Raw genomic sequence first — 27,440 nt, 5'->3', positions numbered from 1 at the left:
TATTATATATATATATATATATATATATATATATATATATATATATATATGAAGAGTTCAGATGCAAAAGCCTCTAAGTGCCATCTGAAATTTTCTAGAATGGTCATTTTTATAAAGCTTGTATATATAAGTTAAGTAATTCACTTAAATGACAATTAATAGGTAATTTGCATTGCCATTTAAGTGAAATTATTGAACTTAAATATATGAGCTTGATAAAAATGATCATTCTAGAAGAAAATTTCAGATGGCACTTAGAGGCTTTTGCATCTGAACTATATATATATATATATATATATATATATATATATATATATATATATATATATATATATATATATATATATATATATATATATATATATATATATATATATATATATATATATATACATACATACAGTGCAATGCATAAGTGAATACACCCATGCTAAAGTTGACTAAAAAGAGGAATAAAAAATCATATTTTGGAAATTGAACTTAATGCCTTAATTTAAAAAAATTAGGAAAAATCCAACCTTTAAGGACACCAATTTTCTTTGTGAATGAATAATGTATCGTAAATAAATAAATGTTCTTCCTTAAAATACATGGTGCATAAGTGAGTACACCCCTATGTTAAATTACCATAGAGGCAGGCAGATTTTTATTTTTAAGTATTTTTTTAAAAAAAAAATTAGGATACTATGCATCCTGATAAAGTTCCCTTGGCCTTTGGAATTAAAATAGCCCCACATCATCACATAGCCTTCACCATACCTAGAGATTGGCATGATTTTATTTCAGTTAGCCTAAAAGCTAGTTTGATTTGCATTGAGAGATGATCTTATGGAAAGTACCCCATGCCAATCTCTAGGTATGGTGAAGGCTATGTGATGATGTGGGGCTATTTTAATTCCAAAGGCCAAGGGAACTTTATCAGGATGCATAGTATCCTAAAAAAAAATTTAAAAAAATACTTAAAAATAAAAATCTGCCTGCCTCTATGGGAATTTAACATAGGGGTGTACTCACTTATGCACCATGTATTTTAAGGAAGAACATTTATTTATTTACGATACATTATTCATTCACAAAGAAAATTGGTGTCCTAAAAGGTTGGATTTTTCCTAATTTTTTTAATTAAGTCATTAAGTTCAATTTCCAAAATATGATTTTTTATTCCTCTTTTTAGTCAACTTTAGCATGGGTGTATTCACTTATGCATTGCACTGTATATATATATATATATATATATATATATATATATATATATATATATATATATATATATATATATATATATATATATATATATATATATATATATATATATATACAAATTGTTTTATTTAAATTTAATTACATTTAATTATCACAAAATATCACATTCATTTACACTGAACTATTTTAAATTGATACTCGTACATAAAAAAAAGTTTATTTATACTGGCATTTCTTGTCAGCCATCTTGGATTTATCTTTTCACTTGAGCTGGTCACAATGCATTCTGGGAGTGCGTTCCCTGTGAAGGATACATAAAATGTCTGCCGTAAAATGTGGCTAAAACACTGTAAAATCTGATTAAAGGAGGCAGTACAATTACTATGCCTAACCTTCAAGTTGGGAGCATATCTTTGATGCTTTAAAATTCTGCCTCCATAGGGAGCTCACTTGGTTTTCAAATGGAGCATTAGACTCACATGTGGTGGCCTCCATTTTTCTAGTTTTTATTTCTTGCAACAATGGAGAGAGAGCGAGAAAGCCAGGGAGAAATTTGCATCAATAGTGCTGCCTGGTGCATCCAACAAGGAGCCATAATAGACCCGGCATACACAGCATGATCCAGCCGTATAAAACTCTTTATTTGGCATTCATTTGGGGTTTCTCTGAGGCTCAATCCCCTGTAGGACCGCTCTTCCACACACAGATCTGACTGATACTGTAATAGCGCGACGCAATGCGAGCTGGGAGAGCTGATCAGTGAAGAGGAGCGTGTTTATCAAATCCATTAAAAAGATGCAAAGCGCAATCTTAAAGGTTCACAACCAAGAGTTGCTGGGTGTACATCACCCAGTTAGCTGGATTTATCGGAGGGCTGAGACACAAACAACCCACACAGGAATTTTGATAAACTCTTCTCATTTCACCTCCTGTAAGGCATACTTTTATTTTGCATATAAGAGCTGTGCAACCACACTAAACTTACTGCATGGAAATATCTTACAATGTTCATCTGATGCAATCTGTTGATGGAATGATGTAGACATAATTGAAATTCCCACCATATCGCAGAAAAACTGTGAAATTATAGACACAGGCTGTTCAAACATATGACAGCATCCCACTGAGGGATATGTCATTCATCACACACATGCTTAATAGTCTGCAGTAACGAAGGAACAGCTACAATGCAATATTTCAATAAAAGTTTTTTTTTTTTTTTAATTAGAAATGTTTTTGGGCTCCTTATAAACCCTCCAGGAGCTTAGAATGTCTGCAGATCCAACGCATCACTGCACAGATAACGATGTTTTTTAACATAAAATATAATTAACAGTCCTTTTCTCAACAAAATATTTCACGTTAATGTGTTTAACTTTGATAAGGTGATTTTATCTGGCAACAAGTTTTAAAAAGCCTTTAAAAAATAATTACCAATTAATCAAAAATGGCTGCATGTTACAGAATCTTAGGAGGTGGTAAAAAAATTTTAAAACATGCTATAGTATGAGAACATTGACTTACCGTCATTGCCTTGGCTGCCTTCCCTTTTCAGCATTTGGACAGCTCCAACATACTTCTTCAGCTGAACCTTCAGAACCTCATTCTCTCTGTAAAAATGAAAATAAAAACATAATACGAGAGATTAACAAATTGCACATAGAAGCTGATTTGTTAGACAAAAAACAAACTTTTAAATTAACATGAAGTGAAACACAATTAGCAGGCTCTCAGAGAGAAAAATCATGTGGCGATATTTCAGACTAAAGAAAGGCAAAGCTAAACATACTATCAATTAAAATATGTTTAATTCTTAAAGGTAGGGAATGCAATTTCAGAGAGGCTAGCAATAGCGAGCTAGCTTTGAAAGCATGATATCCCACCCTCCCGTCAGAGCGTCTCCAAAGCCACGCCTCCTTCAAAACACATGAACGCGCACAGCAGAGTCTGCAAAGCGCCACGAAATGAGAGACGGCATTAAATTACCTCATGTCTCAAACCACATAACATTACAATAATGAACGTAAACAACTTACAGAGCTCCTTCTTGTACCACCTGACTGCTGCAGATTCATTTCGCCGTTGATAAAGTTGCCAGAGAAACGAATAAATACAAGTCTGAGGACTTAAACTGCTCCGGGCAGAAAGTCACAGGTTGCCAACTCGTAATTACTGTTAATTACTGTTACAAAATGGTGTGAACGCAGCATAAGCTTGTTGTTTTGGTTCAAGAGGAACTGTAAAAGTTCTCTTCTGTACCTGAGCCAAAAGTGGGCATTTTTGGGGATACTTCAAGTATAGGAAATAAATATTTATCACAGGCCATTTCATTATGCATGATCTAAGCAAAAAAAGCAATTTTACAGAAGTGGAAATCTGAGTCGGTGCCCATATTTGAGAGTTGGCTCAGAGACCTAAGTAATGTGTTACCCCTCGAAGAGCTGAGATATAAATTAGCAAATAGACCAAAGACATTTGTAAAAATGTGGAACCCAATAAAATCCATACTTAGTCTTGATTCATAACTTCTTAAGGGCTTAGTGGTCAAGGAAAGGTGTGTGCTCTGTGTGCTTCGACTAGTCTTAGATGCTACCTGTTATCTTAACAAGGAACTGTAGTGCTTCCGACAATCAGGTTAATAAAGTTGGTTACCGCCATTTGGTTTTTTTTCGTTTTAGTTCTTGTTAGTGTTAAATTTACTGGGAACAAGACTTATCCTTAGAGATAGAAGTTAAGTGTCATTTGCAATTTTCTCCCATTCATATATTCTTTTTACCCACTTAGCTGACTCGTTTTTCATTGACGGTATGATCATAGAGGTATGTGGGTTGTTACAGTATGTATGCATATGGTATGAGTATGCAAGTACGTGTGGCCATGCAGGTGTATGAGTATAAATGTGTTTGAATGGGTATATGGGGTGTGTTAATGTGTAATGCACATAGATGTATAATTATGTAGGTATAAATAGTTTCTTTAAATATAGGTGTATATACATGTATGATATGTATACGTATTATTACTAGTTCTCTTCTGTTTGTTTGTGGCGCTCTATGACTATCTGTCTTCAACTCTGCATAGACTCATGGAACACGCTGATGATAAGTGATGTCTGCGCGGAGGTATGGAAATACATATGTTGACAGGCAGGTAGGACATCCAAAAGATACTGTTAAATGAACAGTATTCAAAATATACTTCCTTTTTGTTGATTCTACAAATATTAGGGGTGTAAATAGGTGTAAATATCTGTAAATGTTAGTTGTGATTAATTACCTAATATGATTAATGGCTAAATCTTTTTTTTACATTTTAATTGATTCACGCCCTAATTAAAATAGAACTACAACACTATTTGAAATAACAGCTTGCATCTTCCATAAAAAATACAGGAAAATAATGCATTAAAGGATCTATTAACATAATCCAATACATTTCCTGGCATGCAGGATATATGTGCAGTTCGAAGCCCACTGAGAGACTCCCACAGCAAGCACTGAATTCAATTCCAGGAACTGCTTTACACAAAGTTTAACAAGGCTGTTCTAGGGAACAAGATGTGTGTGCATGCGCATGTGCACTTGCTTACAAGGCTTGTTATTGGTGGTTTGGGAAAATCAATCAGAATCAACCCAGGTTGTGTTACTGTGAAAAACATCCCTTCCTATTCCTCCAGGATGCCTTTTGTAGCTCGCTTATCACTGCCCATTTTATACCCATCAATAGATGGAGAGAATGAAGGAGATCCAAAGGTGTCTGGCAGGCTCTCAAAGGAGGAGACTCGTCATTTTTCGCACCGGCGAGCAGTGCACGATTCGGTGGCGATTTAATTAAAGTTAATAAGTGACAGCTTCTCTATAGGGAGGACTCAGCAAGTCAGGTGTGCCACATTGATCTTTTCCATAGCCCCTGCAGAGCGAGCCACGGTATGCACACATGCCATTGTATTCATATTAGAAGACTAACATCCAGCACAAGAGGGGGACTGCAGGTGTCCCTCTGAAGGGCTTATGGGTCACATAGTGGTCTACTTAAAGGGATACTCCACTTTAAAATGAAAATTCTGTCATCATATACTCACCCTCATGTTGTTTCAATCCTTTATGAATTTCTTTAGAAGAATTTTATTTAGAAGAATGTCAGTAACCAGACAGTTTCTGGTCTCATTGACTTCCATAGTAGGAAAAAAATATACTATGGAAGTCAATGAGACCAGAAACTGTCTGGTTACTGATATTCTTCTAAATATCTTCCTTTCTGTTGAGCAGACGAAATAAATTCATAAAGGATTGAAACAACATGAGGGTGAGTATATGATGACAGAATTTTCATTTTAAAGTGGAGTATCCCTTTAATGAGTACCACCTTACACAGACACAATGTCATTCACTTTAAAAACTTTAAAAAACTAGTAAAAGTCAATAAAAATAAATAAAAAGTCTAAAAAGTCATATGCATGTCTAAATAATTTATCCATTTCACAAAAAGGTCACTATTCTTAACAGTCAGTGGTTTCTGTTGGTTTAAATTAAACCTTTTAACTTCAATCAGGATTTAAAAGCGCCCATTCAACTGAGGCTGCCTTGCTGTCAGTCACTGAAGCTCTATGGATTGCGGTCACTGAAGCTCTATGGATTGCGAAAGCTGATTCCAAATCATCCCTTCTCATTCTGCTAGATCTATCTGCAGCTTTCGACACGGTTTAGGCCTGTTTACACCAAGAACGATAACTATAAAGATAAAGTTCTAAAAATAGTTCTAAATTTAAAAGAACAGCAGTGTCCACACCGCAACTATAACGATAATGACACAGTCAAATGATATCGTTGGAATCACTTTCAGAACTATTTTTTTCTAGCTGATAAAACATTGACAGCCAATCAGAATCGATCCTGCTTTAAAGAGCTTGAGCATTTAAAGCAGCAGACGCCAATCCTGCAGCGTGCGCTTAGAATAAACAGAATGTTATCGTCCGCTGGTGTGGACACTAATATACGTTTTTGGTGCAAACAGGCCTTTAATCATCAGAACCTTCTGTCCACTCTGTCATCACAGAGCATAACCGGACTCCACTTTGCTGGTCTGGGGGGAGGGAGGTATCCAAAGCACATCAAATGGTCATAGGGGTTCCTCAGGGATCTGTTCTTAGACCTCTCCGCTTCTCGATATACACTACATTGCTGGGACCCATTATACCGGCACATGGTTTGATGACACACAGCTCTACTTTTCATTTCAACCAGATGATCCAACGGTAGCCGCACGGATCTCAGTCTGCCTGGCGGACATCTCAGCAAGGATGAAAAAACATCACCTCAACCTAGCAAAGACAGAGCTTCTTGTCTTTCCCTGCCACTCTGACTATACTGCACAATTTCATCATCCAGCTAGATTCATCAACAATAATCCCATCAAGTTGTGCCCAGAATCTTGGAGTAATCTTTCATGACCAGCTGACCTTCAAAAGACCACATTTCAAGAATAGCACAATCACGCAGGTTTGTACTGCACAACATCAGGAATATCAGGCCCTTCCTGACGGAGCATGCAGCACCGCTTTTCGCCCAGGCCCTTGTCATTTCTAGGCTGGACTATTGCAATGCTCTTCTGGCTGGACTTCCATCATGAACAATCAAACCTCTTCAAATGATTCAGAACACAGCAGCAAGACTGGACTTTAATGAGCCCAAGAAAGCCCACGTCACACCTCTGTTTATCTCTCTGCACTGGCTACGATTTACATGATCTTCCCAACTCTATCCGGAATGCCAAATCCCTGATAATACTCAAGAAACAACTGAAAACCCATCTCTTTCATCAGCACAGAATAAAATTCCTTCCATATGCTTGTACTTTTCTAATTAATGTCTGAAACTTTGTATTACTAGCACTTATCGTGTTTATTTCCTCTTTATGATAAATTGTTTGTTGTATTCCTCATTTGTAAGTCGCTTTGGATAAAAGCATCTGCTAAATGAATAAATGTAAATGTACACACTTGTGACATGTTATTAAAGTATGACTCTTGCAATGTGCTTGACACATGCACCCTTACACAGACCCAGTAGAGAAATGTTTTCTATTAAAAAACACTTACTAAATGAATTCCCTAAATGTAAATCCATTAAGGAAATTGGATCATAGAAAAAGTATTAAAAGAACAAGCTACAAAGGATTTAGCACTTGGAATGCATTACATCCTCCCTGGTTGCAGAATTTTGCAAAAGGTTCCACAGAACCGTAACACCCATCATTCATAAAATTCTATAATGTATTCTATACAATTCTATAATAGCTTATTGTGTATTTTGTTTATGAATGCAGATACGAAGAATATCCGTATTCATAAAATTCAACAGTTTTCTATAAATTCTGATTCAAAGTTTGGCACAGATGATTAATTGGTCTTATACGAATTATAATTATAAGGTTGTTAAGATTATAAATCTTGTCATTATGCATAATATTGTTTAATTAAAATAGCCGCTGCATCATGAAAATTGCGTCATTATTTTAATAGTTTGTCATTTATTTATTCTAATAATAAAAAGTCACCATAGATCTGAATTAAATATCCTAATGAACAAATATACCCTTTAAAATAAGCTGTAACAAATACATGAAGAATATCTGAATAAAAGTGATCTTACTCTGTTAAAAATATTTTACTGGTGTGAATCTCCTGGAGCAGGGGTTTGTGAGGAACCACAGGGGCTTCATGAGTTTAAGTCATAACATTGAAAAAATACAATAAACAAATAATTTTAAAATAAAAAAAACTATTAAAATAAAACCCTTTCTCAAGAAGATGAAATATTTTGTTTACCTGCATGCCATGTGACCAGAACCAAGAAGATGTTGAACCGTGAATGTGTTGTTAAATTATTGATGAATTAACGTAAAATCTCAAGAAGGAATATTTGTGACCGTGGACCACAAAACCAGTCACATGGGTCACAATAGCTGAATAAATAAGCTTTCCAATGATGTATGGTTTGTTAGGATAGGACAATATTTGGCTGGGATATTTGAACATCTGGAATCTGAGGGTGCCAAAAAATCGAGCGCCAAAAAAATTGTGCTGCATTCACTCACAAAAATAAATGTTTTATATATTTACGGTAGGAAATTTACAAAATATCTTCATGGAACATGATCTTTAGTTAATATCCTAATGATTTTTGGCATAAAAGCTATTGCCACAAATATACCCGTGCGACTTGTGACTGGTTTTGAGGTCCAGGGTCACATTTACTTCAAGTATATATTCTAAATGTTAGGCTGACAAAAGTTTGGGAATCTAGAGGTACGAGGTACCTCACCAACTTCAATCAACCATGTTGAATGCATAAAATATACAGTGAGGAAAATAAGTATTTGAACACCCTGCTATTTTGCAAGTTCTCCCACTTGGAAATCATGGAGGGGTCTGAAATTGTCATCATGAATATTGTCATGCATGTCCACTGTGAGAGACATAATCTAAAAAAAAAAATCCAGAAATCACAATATATGATTTTTTAACTATTTATTTGTATGATACAGCTGCAAATAAGTATTTGAACACCTGTCTATCAGCTAGAATTCTGACCCTCAAAGACCTGTTAGTCTGCCTTTAAAATGTCCACCTCCACTCCATTTATTATCCTAAATTAGATGCACCTGTTTGAGGTCGTTAGCTGCATAAAGACACCTGTCCACCCCATACAATCAGTAAGAATCCAACTACTAACATGGCCAAGACCAAAGAGCTGTCCAAAGACACTAGAGACAAAATTGTACACCTCCACAAGGCTGGAAAGGGCTACGGGGAAATTGCCAAGCAGCTTGGTGAAAAAAGGTCCACTGTTGGAGCAATCATTAGAAAATGGAAGAAGCTAAACATGACTGTCAATCTCCCTCGGACTGAGGCTCCATGCAAGATCTCACCTCGTGGGGTCTCAATGATCCTAAGAAAGGTGAGAAATCAGCCCAGAACTACACGGGAGGAGCTGGTCAATGACCTGAAAAGAGCTGGGACCACCGTTTCCAAGGTTACTGTTGGTAATACACTAAGACGTCATGGTTTGAAATCATGCATGGCACGGAAGGTTCCCTGCTTAAACCAGCACATGTCAAGGCCCGTCTTAAGTTTGCCAATGACCATTTGGATGATCCAGAGGAGTCATGGGAGAAAGTCATGTGGTCAGATGAGACCAAAATAGAACTTTTTGGTCATAATTCCACTAAACGTGTTTGGAGGAAGAAGAATGATGAGTACCATCCCAAGAACACCATCCCTACTGTGAAGCATGGGGGTGGTAGCATCATGCTTTGGGGGTGTTTTTCTGCACATGGGACAGGGCGACTGCACTGTATTAAGGAGAGGATGACCGGGGCCATGTATTGCGAGATTTTGGGGAACAACCTCCTTCCCTCAGTTAGAGCATTGAAGATGGGTCGAGGCTGGGTCTTCCAACATGACAATGACCCGAAGCACACAGCCAGGATAACCAAGGAGTGGCTCTGTAAGAAGCGGCTCTGTAAGAAGCATATCAAGGTTCTGGCGTGGCCTAGCCAGTCTCCAGACCTAAACCCAATAGAGAATCTTTGGAGGGAGCTCAAACTCCGTGTTTCCTGACTGATCTAGAGAAGATCTGTGTGGAGGAGTGGGCCAAAATCCCTCCTGCAGTGTGTGCAAACCTGGTGAAAACTACAGGAAACATTTGACCTCTGTAATTGCAAACAAAGGCTACTGTACCAAATATTAACATTGATTTTCTCAGGTGTTCAAATACTTATTTGCAGCTGTATCATACAAATAAATAGTTAAAAAATCATACATTGTGATTTCTGGATTTTTTTTTTTTTTAGATTATGTCTCTCACAGTGGACATGCACCTACGATGACAATTTCAGACCCCTCCATGATTTCTAAGTGGGAGAACTTGCAAAATAGCAGGGTGTTCAAATACTTATTTTCCTCACTGTATTTTGTAGAATTCTACAGATTTTCCTTCAGCACTGCCAATGTAAAAAAGGCCTAGACATGACTATGCATGACAGCAGTCTAGATGCCCTTCCCAAAACCCATTTCCATCTCCCTAAGGCTACAGGTAAATAAAACGTCAAACACAGAACCGGCATTATGCAGCAGCCGCTCCTATCTTAAGTGTTACAGAATGTGGCGATTACAGCCACAACGGAGGTCAAATACATTTCAATGTGAATCAGAAGAATACGTTCTCAAAGTGACACGTAGACTAAACACTCTTGCGATGGTAAATATAAAAAGGGTAGGCTGGTGGCGGTGCTTTCAGATACATTACTGAATTGACTTGTAAACGAGGCCAACTCGGTGTCAGTTTGCCTAAACAGGCTGATGAAAAGCAAGTGGAGGGATGCACCATCCAGGCACGGTGCAGATGTCACCAGCATGATACCGAGTGTGGTTTTCTCCCCCATAATCCTCTCTTTGACACAGCGTCATACTGACAAGCCTGCCTCCTGCTCTCGGCCGCTGTCCTCCTACTGAGCTAAATTAATTTGTTCATTCACTCCCCACATTATCCCCCTGAGGAACCACTACATTAGAGCTGATGAAATGCTCACAAAAGCAAGATGTCTCTCCCAATAATCCCGCAGCACTTCAGGAAGACAAAAACCCTGGCAGCTCCGCAGCGTTCGGTAAAGTATTATTCCGACCGCCAGACGCTGCCACGACCATCCCTTCGTGTTTCCGCTCGTCTGGTTAAACCTGGATGTGACGGCGTGGGAGAGGATTGTGAGAGCGTTTTAGCCTCTTGCCGTATGGATCCCGCTTCTTAAATACTGCCCACTGAGCCAGGCTGAATCACTGGAGCTCAACCCAAGAGCACGGTTCACAGGTGCTTCTTCTGAGTGCACAGCCGCACCGAGCATTTCCACACCTTATTTTTAGTCTCTATCGACAGGGACAGATTAGGTTTCAGTCAGAAAAACTGACTGGACTCTCAACTTTTCAGTTTGCAAGACTCAGACTTTGGTTAGAAAAGCATGCTTTACTGAAGCAGTGGTAATCAATTTGATGTTACTCATCCTTGGAGTGAATAAATACAACACTTGAAGGTTTCTGTTGACTTTGAGGATAACTGCAACAATGTTAACTTGCGTTGAAAAAAATCAATCCACAAGATTAATCACCACATTTGATTTGGCAATGAAGAAAGTATTTGAACATTTTCAAAAAGGTAAAGACTTAATTATAAAAGTACTACTCAAGGACTACAAATTATGTACATTACTGTTCAAAAGTTGGGGGTAATTTATCATTTATATTTATTTATTTATTATTAAGAAATTAGTCATTTTATTCAATAAGGGTGAATTAAATTGATCAAATCCTGAACAAAAATCACAGTTTCAAACATTAATAGTAATAGTAGTCAACTGTTTTCAACATTGATAATAATAAGAAATGATTCTTGCGCAGAAAATCAGCACATTAGAATGATTTCTAAAGGATCATGTGACACTAAAGACTGGAGTAATGATGCTGAAAATTCAGCTTTGCCATCACAGGAATACATTTAAAAATGTATTAAAATAGAAAAGAGTTATTATTTAAGATTGTAATAACATTTCATAATATTACTGTTTTTACTGTATTTTTTATAAAATAAATGCAGCCTCGATGTGCATAAGAGACCTTTTTCAAAAAAATCTTAAGCCCAAACTTTTGAATGGTAATGTATTAGAATCAGCTAGGTGTTTTTAATCGTTTTAATATATTTTCTGAAAACACAGCCAATTATGCTCTAACACTACAACATTTCATGTTAATTAATGCTAACATTAGCCAGCTAATGTTATCCTCTAGCTAGTCTCCACAACACACACAAACTCTTGCAGGCTGCGATTCCATTTTTCACTTGAAATTTCTCTAACTGGTGGATCTCTCTTCAGGATGATGGTACATCTCTGGGAATTCAGCAGGAATTGTACATACAAAAATCTAGATAAAGCTACTCATGTCTACAGATACTGCTGTTTGGCAACCTCAAAGCTCAAGGCTGTGAAGTTTGTGCCAACAAATGTAATTTTTTTGTTGCAAGTACCAAGGTAGTGAGATAAAAAAAAAAAACAGTCCATGAAATAAATTATAATCTGGCCACAAAATGATTAAATTACAATTTTCAATTACTTCTTTGATATTGTTGTGTAACATTAGCACAGACTGCTGAACAGTTATTTGTAGCTATATTACTATCACTGTGGAATCACCAATTTCAGATTTTCTCAAACCTAAACTAAAGGGGACAAAAAGAAACTATGTGCTTCACATGTAGGTCAGATAGCTGCTTTTTGTCTGGTGTTTGGCAAGATTAAAATGCAATGTGGACAAGAATTTAGGCTGATATCCTGCCTATGTGAGACCTTGTTTCGGTTAGCCTCTAGTGAAATTACCTCATGAGAGCTTGGACTTTGGCCGCATGTCTCTCCTCCAGCTCAGCCAGTTTCTTCTTCAGGCTGTCCACCTCCTGCCTGAGCCCAGCAGAGTGCTCCATCTCTCCATCCAGGAGACTGCGCAGAGACCTGTGCCAAAGAGTTTAACATCATTAAGACACACACACACATCTGACCCACTTTTTCTTAGCTGTCTTTAATGACTACCAGTGTACAGGATAATTACCTAGCTGCACATTATTGACTGTGCACACCATGGCACATTTCACACATGGGGTACAAAACAAGGCCTTATACTCACTGAAACTTAAGTAATGTTTTTAACAAGGGGTCAGTGAGAGGAGGCACTTAAATCTCCCCAATCTCAATAATACGTATTTAGGTTATGGCGAGTTATTTTCTATTTATTTTAAATGCAGTTTGCAATTTTTGCAATACTGTAACCAATACTGAATGAATCTAGTTAAAAACACTGATATACACTACCGTTTAAATCTTATGATTTCAAAAGAACAGCAATTGTTTTAATATAGTAAAGAAATGTATAATGTTACAAAAGATTTTGAATTTGAATTTATTCAAACTGAATTTATTTTCAAATGATTTTGTATCATTTTAATGAAAGTCAGCATCATGGTGTGACCAGCCAAAATCATGATTTAAAAAAAAATACATCATGAAACACAAGCAGAACACATTTCTGAAAATTGCTAAAACCATTCTCACCCAAAAGAATAGTTTTAAGAACAGATTTCTAGACAAATCTGTTCATGTTTCATGAATGAGCAAAAGGTACAATCAGTGAAAACGGTAAAGAAATTCTTACGTGTTCTGCTCAGTGAGTTCATCTTTCCTGTTCATCATGGCCACAATGGCTTGCCGCAGTTCAGCTAAGGATGGAAAAAAACAATGTTATAAAGGTATCAAAACCTACTCAAAATGAACAATGGCTTTTGTCCTCACCCAACTCAGAAAAAACATGACTTCTGAACAATAAGACTTATTATCTCAGAGGGATTTAATGTCCCGCACCTGTCTTCATTCTTTCAATAAGGGTTACTGTTTTATACCACTGACATTTTCATTTGTATAGCGCCACAGAACTAATAAAGAGAACTATGCGAGGCTTAAAATACCAACCCGACATTAATTTCTTTAAAATGAAGGTGACGTGAAAGGGTAAGGGATTTATAACACAGCCGTAAGGGGAGCCTCTGCAGATTCTGTCTCAAAACACATTAGTCTGTGAATAATCCGAGTGAAACATAAAGCTCTGACTGGGAAGCATTATTACAGCACTTCAAAACACTAGGAAAAAACGGCAGCACTCGGTATAGTCTAAATCCAGACTTTCATGGAGAGTGAAGAGGACAGAGAGAGAGAGTCTTTGTTGTCATTGCACTCACAAAGCTGGATAACCTGGCACTGGGTAACCTAGATAACCCCAACAACACGACTCCAAAAGACAAAGTCTGAACACTCCTATCAGTCCATTATCATTTAATGAATCTCAGAGGAACCGCAGGCTTGGACGGAGCCATCTATATAAACCTGGCTAGCCTGATCCACATTTAACAAGTTTAAAGTACTCTCAGCAAAAGTAAGTCAAAGAGTCTTTGTTGAAAGTCTTTGCTATTTTTTTATTTTTTATTATTATTATTATTATTTTTAGAAGCAACAACATTGGCACAGCGATATAGCTCAATTATTGCGTCTCTAAGAGAAAAAGCTTATCAGGCCACCAGAGATCCATTTGGTAGCCATGGGCGTAGTCAGAAAGCGCTTCAGTAAACTTGTGTGCAATGTCCCTTTAAAAACTATTTCCAGAAAATGGTTACAAGAAAAGGACTACATTTGTTTTGAGTCATTTTTCTGTGTGGTTTGTATAGTAAAGCTGGCAAAAGTGATACACTCAGGACATGAGTTGTTGGGATGGGAGTTTTACACATTAAAAAAGAAAAAAACCACATACAGGGATAGGAATGCTAAATATATTCCCAAATGAAAAAGTAAATTAAAGAAACGATCCTGAGGCAAAAAGCAACTCTTGAAAATTAGCAATTACTCCTCTCAACAAAAACATTTAACGACCCTTGAGGAACAAACAAACCCAAAAGGCAAAAAACACATCAATTCAAGTAATAAAACCTGAACCAAGACAAACTCCAAAATAATCAAAAAATCATACAAAAGTACTCATAATTAAAAGTAATATGTAAATTAATACTCAAAACTGTAACAAAAAGATCTCAAGAGGTGAATAAGGGACCCCGAGCCACAGAACTTTATTGAAGATGGCGTCCTCAACTTCTTTATCATTGAACATTAGCATTACGCTCAACTTGGCTGTCTGACAATATACATCATTACCATGGTAAAGATGTCTATCGTTAGAGATTTTGCTATATCATGGTTGTAAAAATAAAGCAGTACTGACACTTCAGAGTGATGAAATGCATGAATGACAATATAAAGAGCGGGAAGTGCTTGATGTTAAAAAAAAGAACTATACCATAAGTGCAATATAAAAAGAGTTAAAGCACAATATCCTGAAAAGGATGCTCATGCTGACTGGCGCACACAGAAAGCTGCCTCGCTTAGAAGGTGATCGTGAATTTAGGATGCGCTCAGTGTTAAAAAGTGTTATTAAGCACAATAAGCAGTGAAACAGAACTCAATGACTGACACAAGGAAAAAGCACGTCTCTCAGGATGCGATCGCGAGTTCAGTTCTCTTTCACGTCTTATTTCGCGTTACCGAGAAATAAAAATGTTCATATCTTTAAATAAGAATATGGTCACCTACCCCTAGACGGCACCAATGCAAGTAAAATTTCACGGTTCTCTGTACCAATTTCTGTATAGCAAAAACTATTGGAACTATTTAACTATATGAAAATTAAAAATATAAAATTTAAATAGTTCATTATTAATGCTAATAAGTAAATAAACATCAAAGACAGCATGTTTCCCTCAAATAATTTTCAGTTAAGCAAACATTAAAAAGGTCAAGTGAAAAGTTAGCAATAAAATGAAGAACAAAGGACTTTATTGTTTCTATGGTTTTCACTGTCAATCACTGCACTTTCAGATTCTGTTCTGCACTTAAATACGTTTGTCACTCCCAAAAATTTTCAGCATGTCAGCAGCCCTAAAAATAAAACTTTTCTTCAAATTGTTATATTCCGAAAGTGAGCAAAGAGCACTGCCTCTATAATCACTGAAGTTGTCAATCACTTCAGTTCAGCGCAATCTCACTGAGTTCCGCACTGTTGCTCCCCTTTTAAACAAAAAACCCTGTCTACGCTGCATAATCAATCTCATATTTACATCATCTTTACACTTTGTTGGTTGTAATGAAAGAATTAATGAGCTCATTCTACGATCTCACTTTAAACAAAAACTCAGGCGTTTTGAGCAGCATTGAGGGGATTCTGAATAACAAAAACGTCTGATTTATCATTATGTTAATGCGCTCAACAGACATGTCTGTGATTGGCTACAATGCTCAACGCTGCAAAAAATAGAAATAGAAATATTTGCCGCTCTTCACAGAATGATCATAAAAATATTCAAGGGAGAATTTGAAAGCAGCAAACTATCAGCTGCTTTTCAAGGGGAGTGAAATTGGCTTACCTCTATATGAGCTTAACTTTTAACATTATCATGAAATTCACGATATTCCCTAAGAACATCAGCAAAATATTGCTAATATTCCATGTATGACCTATTCATTCCACTCAATGCCACAACTGACTGATAAGAATGATTGGTGTTTTCTAATAAAGACTGTTAGTATTGGCTGCCTAGTCCTGTGTGCTTACTGGACTGTTTCAAATGAATTACAGTACAAGAATTATTTACATAGCACTATATTTAACAGAACAAATCAAACAAACTGTTTAGGGCTGTTTTCACCCACACAAAGGATTTTAAATGCAGTACGTGGTTGTCACAGTTATGCTACACTGGACCGCAGTAGCATGTGTGTGTGTGTGTGTATGTGTGTGAGCGCTGGAGAGGGATCTGGAGGAGAATTCTTGCGGATGAGCCCACTCCCGCTCCCAGAGCCCCTCATCTGGAGGAGGAGAAACACACCAGAGTGAGGCGGTCCAAGTATGTTTGTAATCCTGAGAGGAAGCAGGCAGGAACAGGAGGCAAAGCTTTGACTTGCTTCCCAGAAAGTAAGGTTCACAGACAGCAGTCTGAGACACCTGACATTGATTCATATTTAGCACATAGGCTTTTCATCAAAGGCTATTTACGCTGTTTTATCTGCATGGAGATTCCCTCTGGAGACACCTGAGATTAAGAGTCTGCTCAAAAAGCGCATTGGGGTCACCCCTACTTGGGATTCAACCTGAAGTTTTGTGTTACAAGTAGGGGTGTTACGATACACTCATGTCACAAATTGGTTCGATACACTATACTGATCTCACAACATGATACTTTAAACACAAGTTAAAGGTACATGTAACTTTTGGCTCTCTAACAGTAAAAAAAAATTAAATCCCCCAGTAGGCAATGCAATGTTGATTTTTGGTTTATTATGAACCCTGTCGCGTTTTCTTTTTGCCAGCAGACTCTCCTATGTTCAGCGATTTAAAACAAAAGAAGAAGAAGTGATTCCCCAGAGTTTCGAGATTTAGAGTGCTCCATGTCAACCTTTCTCACTCATTTTGTCAACTATCCTATGCAGTAGCCGGAGCAACTTTATATGGATATGACAAGACACACACTGGCAACATATGATATATGTATGCAATTTCCTGCTAAAACCATCCTGACAGGTCTAAAATATAAACACTTATAAGAGGCTTACCATAGTGTTGACAATCAAGTTGACAAAATGTAGTAATTTTGAACAAAAAAATAACAGTGTACCTTTAAAATGGGAAGGTTATTTTAGTTGTTACTTATAATATATATGATAAACAGCAACAACAAAAAAAGTACTGTTCATAAAAATGCTAAAATTGGTATTACATCATGGGCTTAAATAGACTTGGACTAAATAGACAAGAATATAAATATTCATGATTCTGATTGGCTGAAAATACATATAAATAAAATATTCTTTTCAACTATATATTTTTTATTTACTGGTATATTTCTTTAATTTACTCACAAGTGGTTAGCAGAGAAACAGGTTCAAAAATTGGTGGTTTTAGACCTGACATGAGATCGTTCTCAGACATTTTGTGAGAAAGCGCACCAAAACAAGCAATTGAAACTTTGCTGTCTTCTGTCTTGTAACAAAACCAACAGATTACAGTCGAGCTGCACTTCTTACCCTTTTCATTCAATTCTTTTCCCACTCACTCGCAAGCCACGTAAGATGGGTTTGTTCATAGTATTAATCACAACTGTTCCCAGAAGACTAATCCACAACTGTTCCCTGTTTTTCTACAAGCTTGTCTTAATAAGCAAGTCTCAGAGGTTTGCCACTGAAATGTTCCGCGTCGGCCTTTCTGGCAGCAAGAACAGAGGTTCGAATATCCAGCAACGTTTGATGATCATACATCAAAAATGCACAACAATTTCGGAGCAAAGAAACAGTAGAAAGCAGGAAAAGAGGGAGAGGAGGCGCGACGGACGGCAGACCATCCACAGGCGCCATCTTTTCTCATTCGCATCAGCGGATGCAACATACTGTACAAAAAGGTTTTCGCGATCAGAACGCTCGTCTGCCATTGGTTGGACAAACAGATATTGCTATCATTTAAGACAATGTTGCCAATGTCGTAAAACATGTTTTAGGAAATCAACTTAGTTACAGTTTACTCAAAATATATATATTTCTATCATCATTTACCCTCACGTCATTCCAAACCAAACCTGTATGACTATCTTTCTTCTGTGGAACATGAAAGATGATAATTTGAAGAATAGTGGAAACCAAACAGTTTTGGTTCACTAAATATTGTCTTTTATTTTTCACAGAAGACAGTAATGACATGAATGTGAGTAAATGACAACAGAATATTTAATTTTTAAGTGGAGTATCCGTTTAAGAATGTCTTATAGCTGTTTTTTGCATATTAGCAAACTACGATGAAGGGTTAGTTCACCCAAAAAAGAAAATTCTGTCAGTAATTTCTCACCCTCATGTTGTTCCAACCCCGTAAGACTTTCGTTCATCTTCTGAACACAAATGAAGATATTTTTGATGAAATCTGAGAGCTGGCTCACTCCTTCATAGGCTGCCATGTAATTTCAGTGAGCCTAGGTTCTGACGTACAACACAGAAGCGCTGCGCTGTTATACTACGTGAACTCACCCAGAGGCCGACACAGAAGAAAAAAAGTCACTTGGACTATTTTAACGATGTCTTTACTAACTTTTCTGGGATGGCAGATGTTGATTACCCAGCAGCCTATGAAGGAGTGAGCCAGCTCTCAGATTTCATCAAAAATATCTTCATTTGTGTTCCGAAGATGAATGAAAGTCTTACGGGGTTGGAACAACATGAGGGTGAGTAAATACTGACAGAATTTTCATTTTTGGGTGAACTAACCCTTTAACAAAAACCCCATTATATAGCACTAAATAACTAAAAAGGCACATAAATATGATGGATCCAGGTGAAAAAGCTATCTGAGAAAAAAAATGAAGGAGAAAACAGCATTTTCAAGCACTGAAGGTAATGTTCGTTATATCCATAATCAAATGGGATTTAATATAGGTTATTAAGGCATACTGAGAAAACCATGTTTGATCTGAAATTGAATTTTACTCATGTCTGAGAGCACAAGCAGATTCCGGCACTCTGCATGGAATATTTTCTTGCTTTCATCTTTTCTCCTTTTTATTTTTGAAAGCTGAAGTAAAACTGGATCAGTCACCTCCAGCCCCATCTCAAAGTTGTGTTTTGTCCAGACAAAAGACAGAGAGAGAGAGAGAGAGAGAGAGAGAGAGAGAGAGAGAGAGAGAGAGAAAGATGAGAGTTTTTTACACTGAACCAACATTGCCCTCATCTGGAAAGAGGAAGTATGCAGGGGATGAAAAGAACAGATATCCCATCTAATCCCATAGAAGTCCAGAATAATGTCTGCGCTTACAAGTGTAGCATGTGTCCAGAGCACAAAGACGCTAAAGTGATAGATTACCATCATAATTGACAGTTTCAAAGTCATCTTGTCAAAGGCAAAGTCATATGGCCAATATTTAAACAATGATTAAAACGGTCTCAGATCTGCACCAAACCACTAGACAACAGAGCTGTAGTCAAGGCAAATTACCTCAATGATGCCATCTGTCCACAGCACAAATCCTCAAAGGCCTATATCCTTTGTTTAGATGAAGTATGCAAAAATATGTAAAACGTATAGTTAAAGAAACAGTTCACTCAAAAATTAATGTTCTGTCATTACAGATATTCACAATATTAATAATCATTACTGATTGACCTTCATGTTGTTCCAAAACAGTATGTTGTAGAAACCAAAAAATAATTTTTGAAGAATCTTCATCCAGCTTCATCCATTCATACAACAGAGTTCATAGTGACCAAAGGTAACAAACTATTCGTATGGCTTCAGAAGACATAGGACGAGGCACACGACACCATTCAACTACCATTCAAAATGTGGGGGTCAGTAAGATTTTTTTAATGCTTTTTAAAGAAGTTGCTTATGCTCACCAAGGCTGCACTTATTTAAACAGTAATATTGTGAAATATTATTACAATTTAAAATAACCTCTTTTTTAAAGCATTTTAAAATAATTTGTTCCTGTGATGGAATTTAAACAGGAATTTTCAGAGCTGGCATGAAATGAATCAAAGCTGAATTTTTTAGCAGTCATGAACCTTCAGAAACCATTCTAATATGCTGATTTAGCTAAAGAAACCTTTCTTATTATTATCAACATTAAAAAAAAAAACAGTTGTACATGTTAACATTTTTGTGGAACCATGATACTTTTTTTCATGAAATGGTAACCTTCTGTAACAATGTAAAAGTCTATAATATCACTTTTGATCAATTTATTGCTTTTTTGCTGAATAAAAGTATTAATTTCTTTTTTTTAATCTTACTGACCCCAAACTTTGAAACAGAAGTGTAAATGTTCTCTCTTTTTGGAGCTTAATGGTTTTATTGAAAAGAGCTGTGTGAAGATAAGATTATTCAATGACAAGTACAAATGACAATTATTTTAGGGTGAACTATCCCTTTAAATTTAGTATAAACAATGTTCCAGCAAAGTTGTAACTTTCAAAAAATAAAAAAATAAAAAATAAAGATCAAATCTCTGGACAATGATATCTTAGGTCGACTCACCAATGGTCATGGACTCGGGAAGGCCAGGGGTCGGCAGAACACTGGTCACAGGAGAAACCTGCGCTGGTGAGTCGGGCTCCATGCTAAGACAGACAATAACACAGACAATAAGCATTAGTCTTCAAAGAAAATCTCATTAAAAAAAAAAGTGTTCTTTTGTATCGGATACCTAAATTGGAGTTGGCTTTGTTTTTCACTGTCAGTTGGTGGGCTTGAGCTCTCCTTCTGTCCATGAAATCCGACATTTTCAACTGAACTACCAGCTGAAAGTACAAAAATAGCATTCTCTATTTCTCTATGCCAGGATTGTACTCACACATTACACACTCAATTAAATAGTGCTACATTTAAGTTAAACTCATCCGTTTGAACAATCAGAAGACAAAAATGCCAGCCACATCTATGTGGACAAGAACATGAAAACACAGCAAGATGTCCCTGAATGAGCACAGTGTCTGACAGGATGTGGGTCTGACCTTGTTGTGTGTAGGGCTTGCTGGAGGCCAGAGGTATGAGAATGTGCGAGTTGTCATTGTCATTATCTGTGATGATTTGCCTTGGACTCCACGTAGAAACACTGGATAAACTCCCCACAACCATCCTATGCAAAACAGAATGTTGTAATCAAACCTTATTTGGTAACACTTCATTTTACAGTGTCACTGTTACATATGTTACATGTAGTTACTATAACTATAAATTATGCATAATTACATGCAACTAACCCTAAACCAAACCCTAATCCTAACCCTATACTAAGTACACATAGTTACTTAATATTACTCAGTACTTAAAGCAACACTAAGTAACTTTTGCTCTCGGGCTCCCCCTACAGTTGGGAAACAGTATTGTCTTCTACTACTGTCGTAAAATCTGTCATGGTTACATGGTTAACACCTGCATTTGTTGACAAGCCGTTACCCAAACTCTGCAGAAGGAGTTCTCACGTCTTGGGCAGACAGCCTGCGTTGCGTGTGAAATGTCTTCAACCCAGGTACAGTGGCATATATTTCAGCATGTCATATTAATATAATTTCATGGGTTTTTTTTTTTTCAAGCGCCAAAAGATCGCATAGCTCACGTCAGCCTGCAGTCATTAGGCTAGTTAGCCTACTTCTGACTTTTTTTTTTTGTCCGTTGCTGCTTTGGCCATGGGGCTGTTTACACCTGGCCACTTCATGCGTTTTCTCAGATCGGATAGCTATCTGATATATCAAAACGATTCCATTTACACCTGGTCACATTAATGTGTTTTTGCGAAACGGATTTAAATCCGATCTTCAATTCCCGTGATATATATGCATGTTTATTGGAGTGCACGTCACTGAAAGCAACAGATACGAGCGGCATTTTATTGATCATCAGCTACATTTTCAAAATCAGAGACCGCAATAAGAGAGAGCAGCAACAGCCCTGGTAAGATCATTTCATTTATTTACTTTTAATGATGATGATTGTGTGTTAAGCGTCTGCGACTTACTTTCACTTTGATTTGCGATAGTTTGCACGTTGGCTTGATGAATACATAACTTACTCAGCTGCTCATCTGCGGTGATTCCAGTAGCGTCGTCATATCTGGCTATCACATTACATATAGCCTATAACGCGTGTATTTATTTATTTTTTTAGCATTTTTGGGAGGAGTACAATTTGCATATGTGGTTTCAACAACCAGATGCATTTTTACACTTGTCCAGTTTCATCTGGAATGCGTCTCAGACCTCCTCCTGAAGTGGTTTTGAGCGATCGGTTTCAAATCCGTCTTGAATGCGTTTCGGAGGACATTTACACCTGGTCTTTTCACGATCGGATAGCTATCCGAATTGAGAAAATGCATGAAGTGGCCAGGTGTAAACACCCCCAAAAACATACGCATGAAAGCCGGAAAAACAAACGCTGGTTGGCCTCTCGCGTCCAAATTTGACGAAGTGGTGGGGGAAGTGACGTATGCCGTAAAGCAGTCGAATTTTGTAGTTCTTTTTGTGCTCGGGTTACTACCCGAACCCCGAAGTTACATAGTGCCAGTAAAAGCGATACAGACCCCGTCAGGCTATGGCAGACGTGTCATTCAACCTATTGTAAGTCCATGTACCATCACAAGGGTTTTGGAAATATATTATGAAGGTCGAAAAGTTACATAGTGTTGCTTTAATTGTATAATTAGTCTAACAAAGACACCTTAAAATAAAATGTAACCCCTTATTTTATTGTTTCTTTGTTACAATGTAATTCCACAAGTCCTAAATATTATTTTACAGCATGTACTTACTATAGGGTTAGGGTTTAGTGTTAGTTGCTTGCAATTATGTTGTATTGTAAATACAAATTGTAAATGTCTCTTAAGCTCACCCAAGGATGCATTTATTGGTTAAAAAAGTAAAATAGTAATATTTAGAAATATAGAGTTGTGCAGCTTAATATGTAGTTTTGAAGTTGTGCAGATTTTTGTGAAAATTGTGATACATTTTTCTCAGGATTCTTTGATGAATAGAAAGTTCAAAAGAACAGCTTTTATATTAAAATAAAATTTCTTTGTAACATTATAAATGTATTTACTCGCTATTACCAACTTAACTACTATTACTAACATTATAAATGTCTGTCACTTTTGATTAATATTCATTTCTTTTAAAACATTATCTATAAACTTTTGAATGGTAGTGTACATGTGAAGTGTAACAAAGACACATTAAAATAAAGTGTAATTATAAAAGTTAATAAAGCGATTTTTAATTGTCAATTCAGTTGAAGTCTCACTACATCCTGATATTTATTACAGGTGCATTGTGTAATATTTAGGATGATCTGTTGACAGAAATGCAATATCATATACATAACTATAGGCAATAGTGAGATTCACTATTTCAACAATTAAAGCAAGACTTTAGCTGTTTGAAATTGCCCTCTATATCACCCTCATTCACTATTCCCTACATTACTCCGCTAATACAGTCCACTTGAAGTATTGAATGAAAACGAGTGAGCGAATTCGGACACTGAATGTGAATAGTTTGTGCTTGCCGTTTAATAATCATTTGAAATGTAGCAAACTGGCAGCTCCAGTAGTAATGAAAAGATTTTCTTGAATTCTGTCATGGAAACTAGCATGTATAAACCTTAATTAAACAACTGAATAATCAATAAAAAAGGAAATTATACCTGTATGATATTACGCTGTACCCACATTGGACCAGCGGTTTGGAAAATGGGTGGATGAATAATTCAGCTGCGGGCGCCATCTTCTGGCGAGACCCGGGAATTTATTCAGCATGACCCTCACAGTGCATTATGGGTAATCTCTGGCCATTGAGTGTAGATCAGCTGTACACCCGTTATTGAGGTGCATTATCAGATTGAATGAGTGCACTCAATGTCCACTATGGTTTCGGACACCACTACAAATGGCTGTCCCCTCAAACAGTGCCCTATTTAATGGTATAGGGGGCGATTTCAGGAACAGCCTTTAAGTAAACTCACCGCTCCCCATTCCCATGATCCTCTTGTGGGGGCTCCCGCCTGCTCTTTCCATAAATGTCATCCTCTTCCTCCTCCTCATTGTCAATGCTCTTGGTATCGGGCAGCACTCCATTCTGTGTGGGCGTTTCGCCCCAGCTCACAATCCCAGGCTCAGTCAGGCCGTTATGAATGGGAGAGGTAGAGTCCGGAGGGTCCAGAGCCTCCTCAGAACTCATATGACCCATCGTACTCTTCCTGAGACTCCTCACAACGTCCTCACCAGCCTCGTCCTCATCTTCCGCACCCACGTCATCGTCAAACGAGATTATGTTTGTGATCTTCTTTTTACGTCTACGCTCTTTTCTTAAACCGGAATCTAAAATGCAATTAAAACAATAATATAAGGGTAACTAAACAATGGCAACTGAATCTCAATCATCAATTGAATATACTATAGTAATATTTATTAGAAGAAGAACAGGAAATAAAACACACTCTCACAAAAAAAAGAAAAGAAAAAAAAGAGCACAAATCATATCTTTAAGGATACAACAGCATGGCAGTCAAGGTGCATATTTGTACCTTAGAGTAGTAATAAGGTACAAAGTTGTCTCTTTAATGTTACAACCACAGTGACAAGCTATTGTACCCCCAAAAGTAACATTTTTGCCAGTGCATGTGTAATTCTGTTATAGTATGTGACTCAAGAACCTGCAGAAGTGCTGCGGGGCAAGACAGGCAGTGGGTCTGATGGAGCATCGGAGCGAGGGATGAAACCAGGAACCACCGCAGTGGCAGTGCCGATTTCCCGCAGAAGTGTGCTGACACCTTGAGTAGACTCTTTCCACAAACTGCTCATGCCCTGTGTGGACTCCTTAAGCAGGTGGGAGACAGACGGCCCCCCACGGGCCTGGCCATTTAGGTCCGTGTTGTCAATGTTGATGGCAAACAGGATGGAATTGAGCCCTGATGACACATACACTGAATTGACACTTGCACAAGGAAGGATGCCTTGCTACACTTTATAACGTTATGCTAACTAACAGAAGCAAATGGCAAATATCTTATTGTAATATCACCTGCAGCCATAGTGGGCAGCATACTGGCTCTCTCCTCATCCAGGACAAAAGCCCAGTCTTCATAGAAGGCACTATATATGAGGGAGAAATATGAACAATTTATTTTCACACAAGTTAGAAGTCTTGAGCCCCGTTCACACCGCCAGAGACTTTGGAGGGAAAAGACTAAATATAAATGGAATCAGTACATAAAATGCTTAATATTAAAGAGAAACAGCAAATGCTCTTTGTCATCACAGCTATTTATAAGAGGCGAAAATGTCAGTCTATCTGGGTTCACAATACCATTCAGGCTTGGAGGGAGCACAGCGAGTAACACTGTCTGATGCAGGAGCTGTGGCTGGATGAGGTCCAGGAAGTTGTTAACTGCTAAAATTAACTTCTCCATCTTGTCGCCAACAATATACTACAGGATGTAGTGACTGATGGATAACATGCGCTCCACTGACTCACTCAACTCCTCTCTTGATTTGCATAAAGTTCAACGATCACTTCGCTCGTGTCGCCAGAAATCACCAGTGATGGGCTGATCATGAACGATTCGAACAAATCTTTAATGTCTCGGGAACAACGAGTTGTCTCAGAGAGTGATTCATTCATTTTGCGTTGTCCGCACATGCAACATCCTATGGGTTCTGTACAGGAAAGTCTTTGGCAGCATCCAAAATCCCATACTTCCCTACTATATAGTTGGCGAAAAGTGTATGTGACAAAAAAAAATATGTCCGAATTCACAGTACTCATAAAAGAGTAGGCAAAAAGCACCAGGATGACCCGAGATTCTGAAGTGTGCATACGATAAACACTTTCCTATCCCATGAGGCCATGGAAAAGGATTTGTGGATAGCAGTGAAGTGACGCAACTGGCACTGGTACAGTAGGTCACATGATAATGACAACATGGCGAATGTAGGAAAGTCCGGATTACATTCCTACCATATAGAACTTTTTTTTTTTTGACGGTCGTGAAGTAATTACTTATTAAAAATAAGTAACTACTCAAAAGAGTATGCGATTTCGAACGCAGCCACCGGGTCCGAGTCATTCGTTCATCACGTGACAGCCCCATAGGCTAAGGCGTTGCAGTCTGCCCCTGAAAAATGATTAGTTAGCCTCCCGAATCTTCGGGTCTGAGTCGTTTGTTCTTTTGTTACGTGACGTGACAGCCGTATTGGATGCAGAAATTAGTTAATAATTCCCAACTGTAAGAGTAAAGGGAGGTTTGTAAGGTTACAAACAAGCGCATAGTTCGTTTTTTCTTTTTTACTCTTACAGTTCAGTGATGCGTTTCTGGTCTCAAATTTCTAACAATTAATACATTTGTGAATTTCTGTTATGATGGTTCTTTTCCATAACACTGAATGTGGTAATGAAGAGTTAGCTGTCGAACGATTCGGACCTGAAGACTTTAGAAGACATCATCAAGGCTGGCCCTGATTAGCCCGACGGTCAAAAGTAACTCCAAAACCGCCCGTTGCAGACTCAAGTGTCTTGTATCATTGGAACCCTTGGCTCGAACAGAACAGGACGCATGTCTCGGATTTGATGGTCACAAATTTTTTTTAAATCTGTGTATGGGCTCAGTCTATGGTTATGTGAATAAGAACGTGGCGACTGGCCATGTGGTGGCGCTGTAAAATAAAAAAAAATAAAAAAATTGCAGTGACTCTAAGGCAGGGTTCACCAATCTCGGTCCTGGAGGGCCGCTGTCCCTGCAGAGTTTAGCTCCCACCAGCTCCAACACACCTGTTTGAAAGTTTCTAGTATGCCTAGTGAGACCTTGATTAGCTGGTTCAGGTGTGTTTAATTGGGGTTGGAGCTAAACTCTGCAGGACAGCGGCCCTCCAGGACTGAGATTGGTGAACCCTGCTCTAAGGTGACCTAATCATTTCTGTTTACGTTACAGACTGCATAGCTTCAGCCTATACTATGGGAATGTGGCATGACAATAGAACGAACGACTCTGATCGGGAGGGGAGGAACTAATAGACTGCTAA

At 37.6% G+C, this 27,440-nt stretch overlaps 1 protein-coding gene across 1 annotated transcript in view; it reads right to left on the bottom strand.

Annotated features, from left to right (window-relative positions):
• The window catches only part of snx29 (sorting nexin 29), a 128,124-nt gene that overhangs the window by 95,259 nt on the left and 5,425 nt on the right, over window positions 1-27,440 (bottom strand). Inside the window, exons 6-14 of the mRNA XM_084134381.1 lie at window positions 25,444-25,514; window positions 25,076-25,330; window positions 24,386-24,740; window positions 21,385-21,509; window positions 21,078-21,171; window positions 20,909-20,991; window positions 13,454-13,517; window positions 12,628-12,756; window positions 2,728-2,813 (exon numbers count right to left, since the gene is read on the bottom strand). Coding sequence (XP_083990507.1) covers window positions 2,728-2,813; window positions 12,628-12,756; window positions 13,454-13,517; window positions 20,909-20,991; window positions 21,078-21,171; window positions 21,385-21,509; window positions 24,386-24,740; window positions 25,076-25,330; window positions 25,444-25,514 — 1,262 coding nt within the window. The remainder of the gene's footprint in view (window positions 1-2,727; window positions 2,814-12,627; window positions 12,757-13,453; window positions 13,518-20,908; window positions 20,992-21,077; window positions 21,172-21,384; window positions 21,510-24,385; window positions 24,741-25,075; window positions 25,331-25,443; window positions 25,515-27,440) is intronic.

This window comes from Abramis brama (genome assembly GCF_963993115.1).
Source record: "Abramis brama genome assembly, chromosome: 14".
Lineage (NCBI taxonomy): Eukaryota > Metazoa > Chordata > Actinopteri > Cypriniformes > Leuciscidae > Abramis > Abramis brama.
This window is presented reverse-complemented; position numbering and strand designations above follow the sequence as displayed.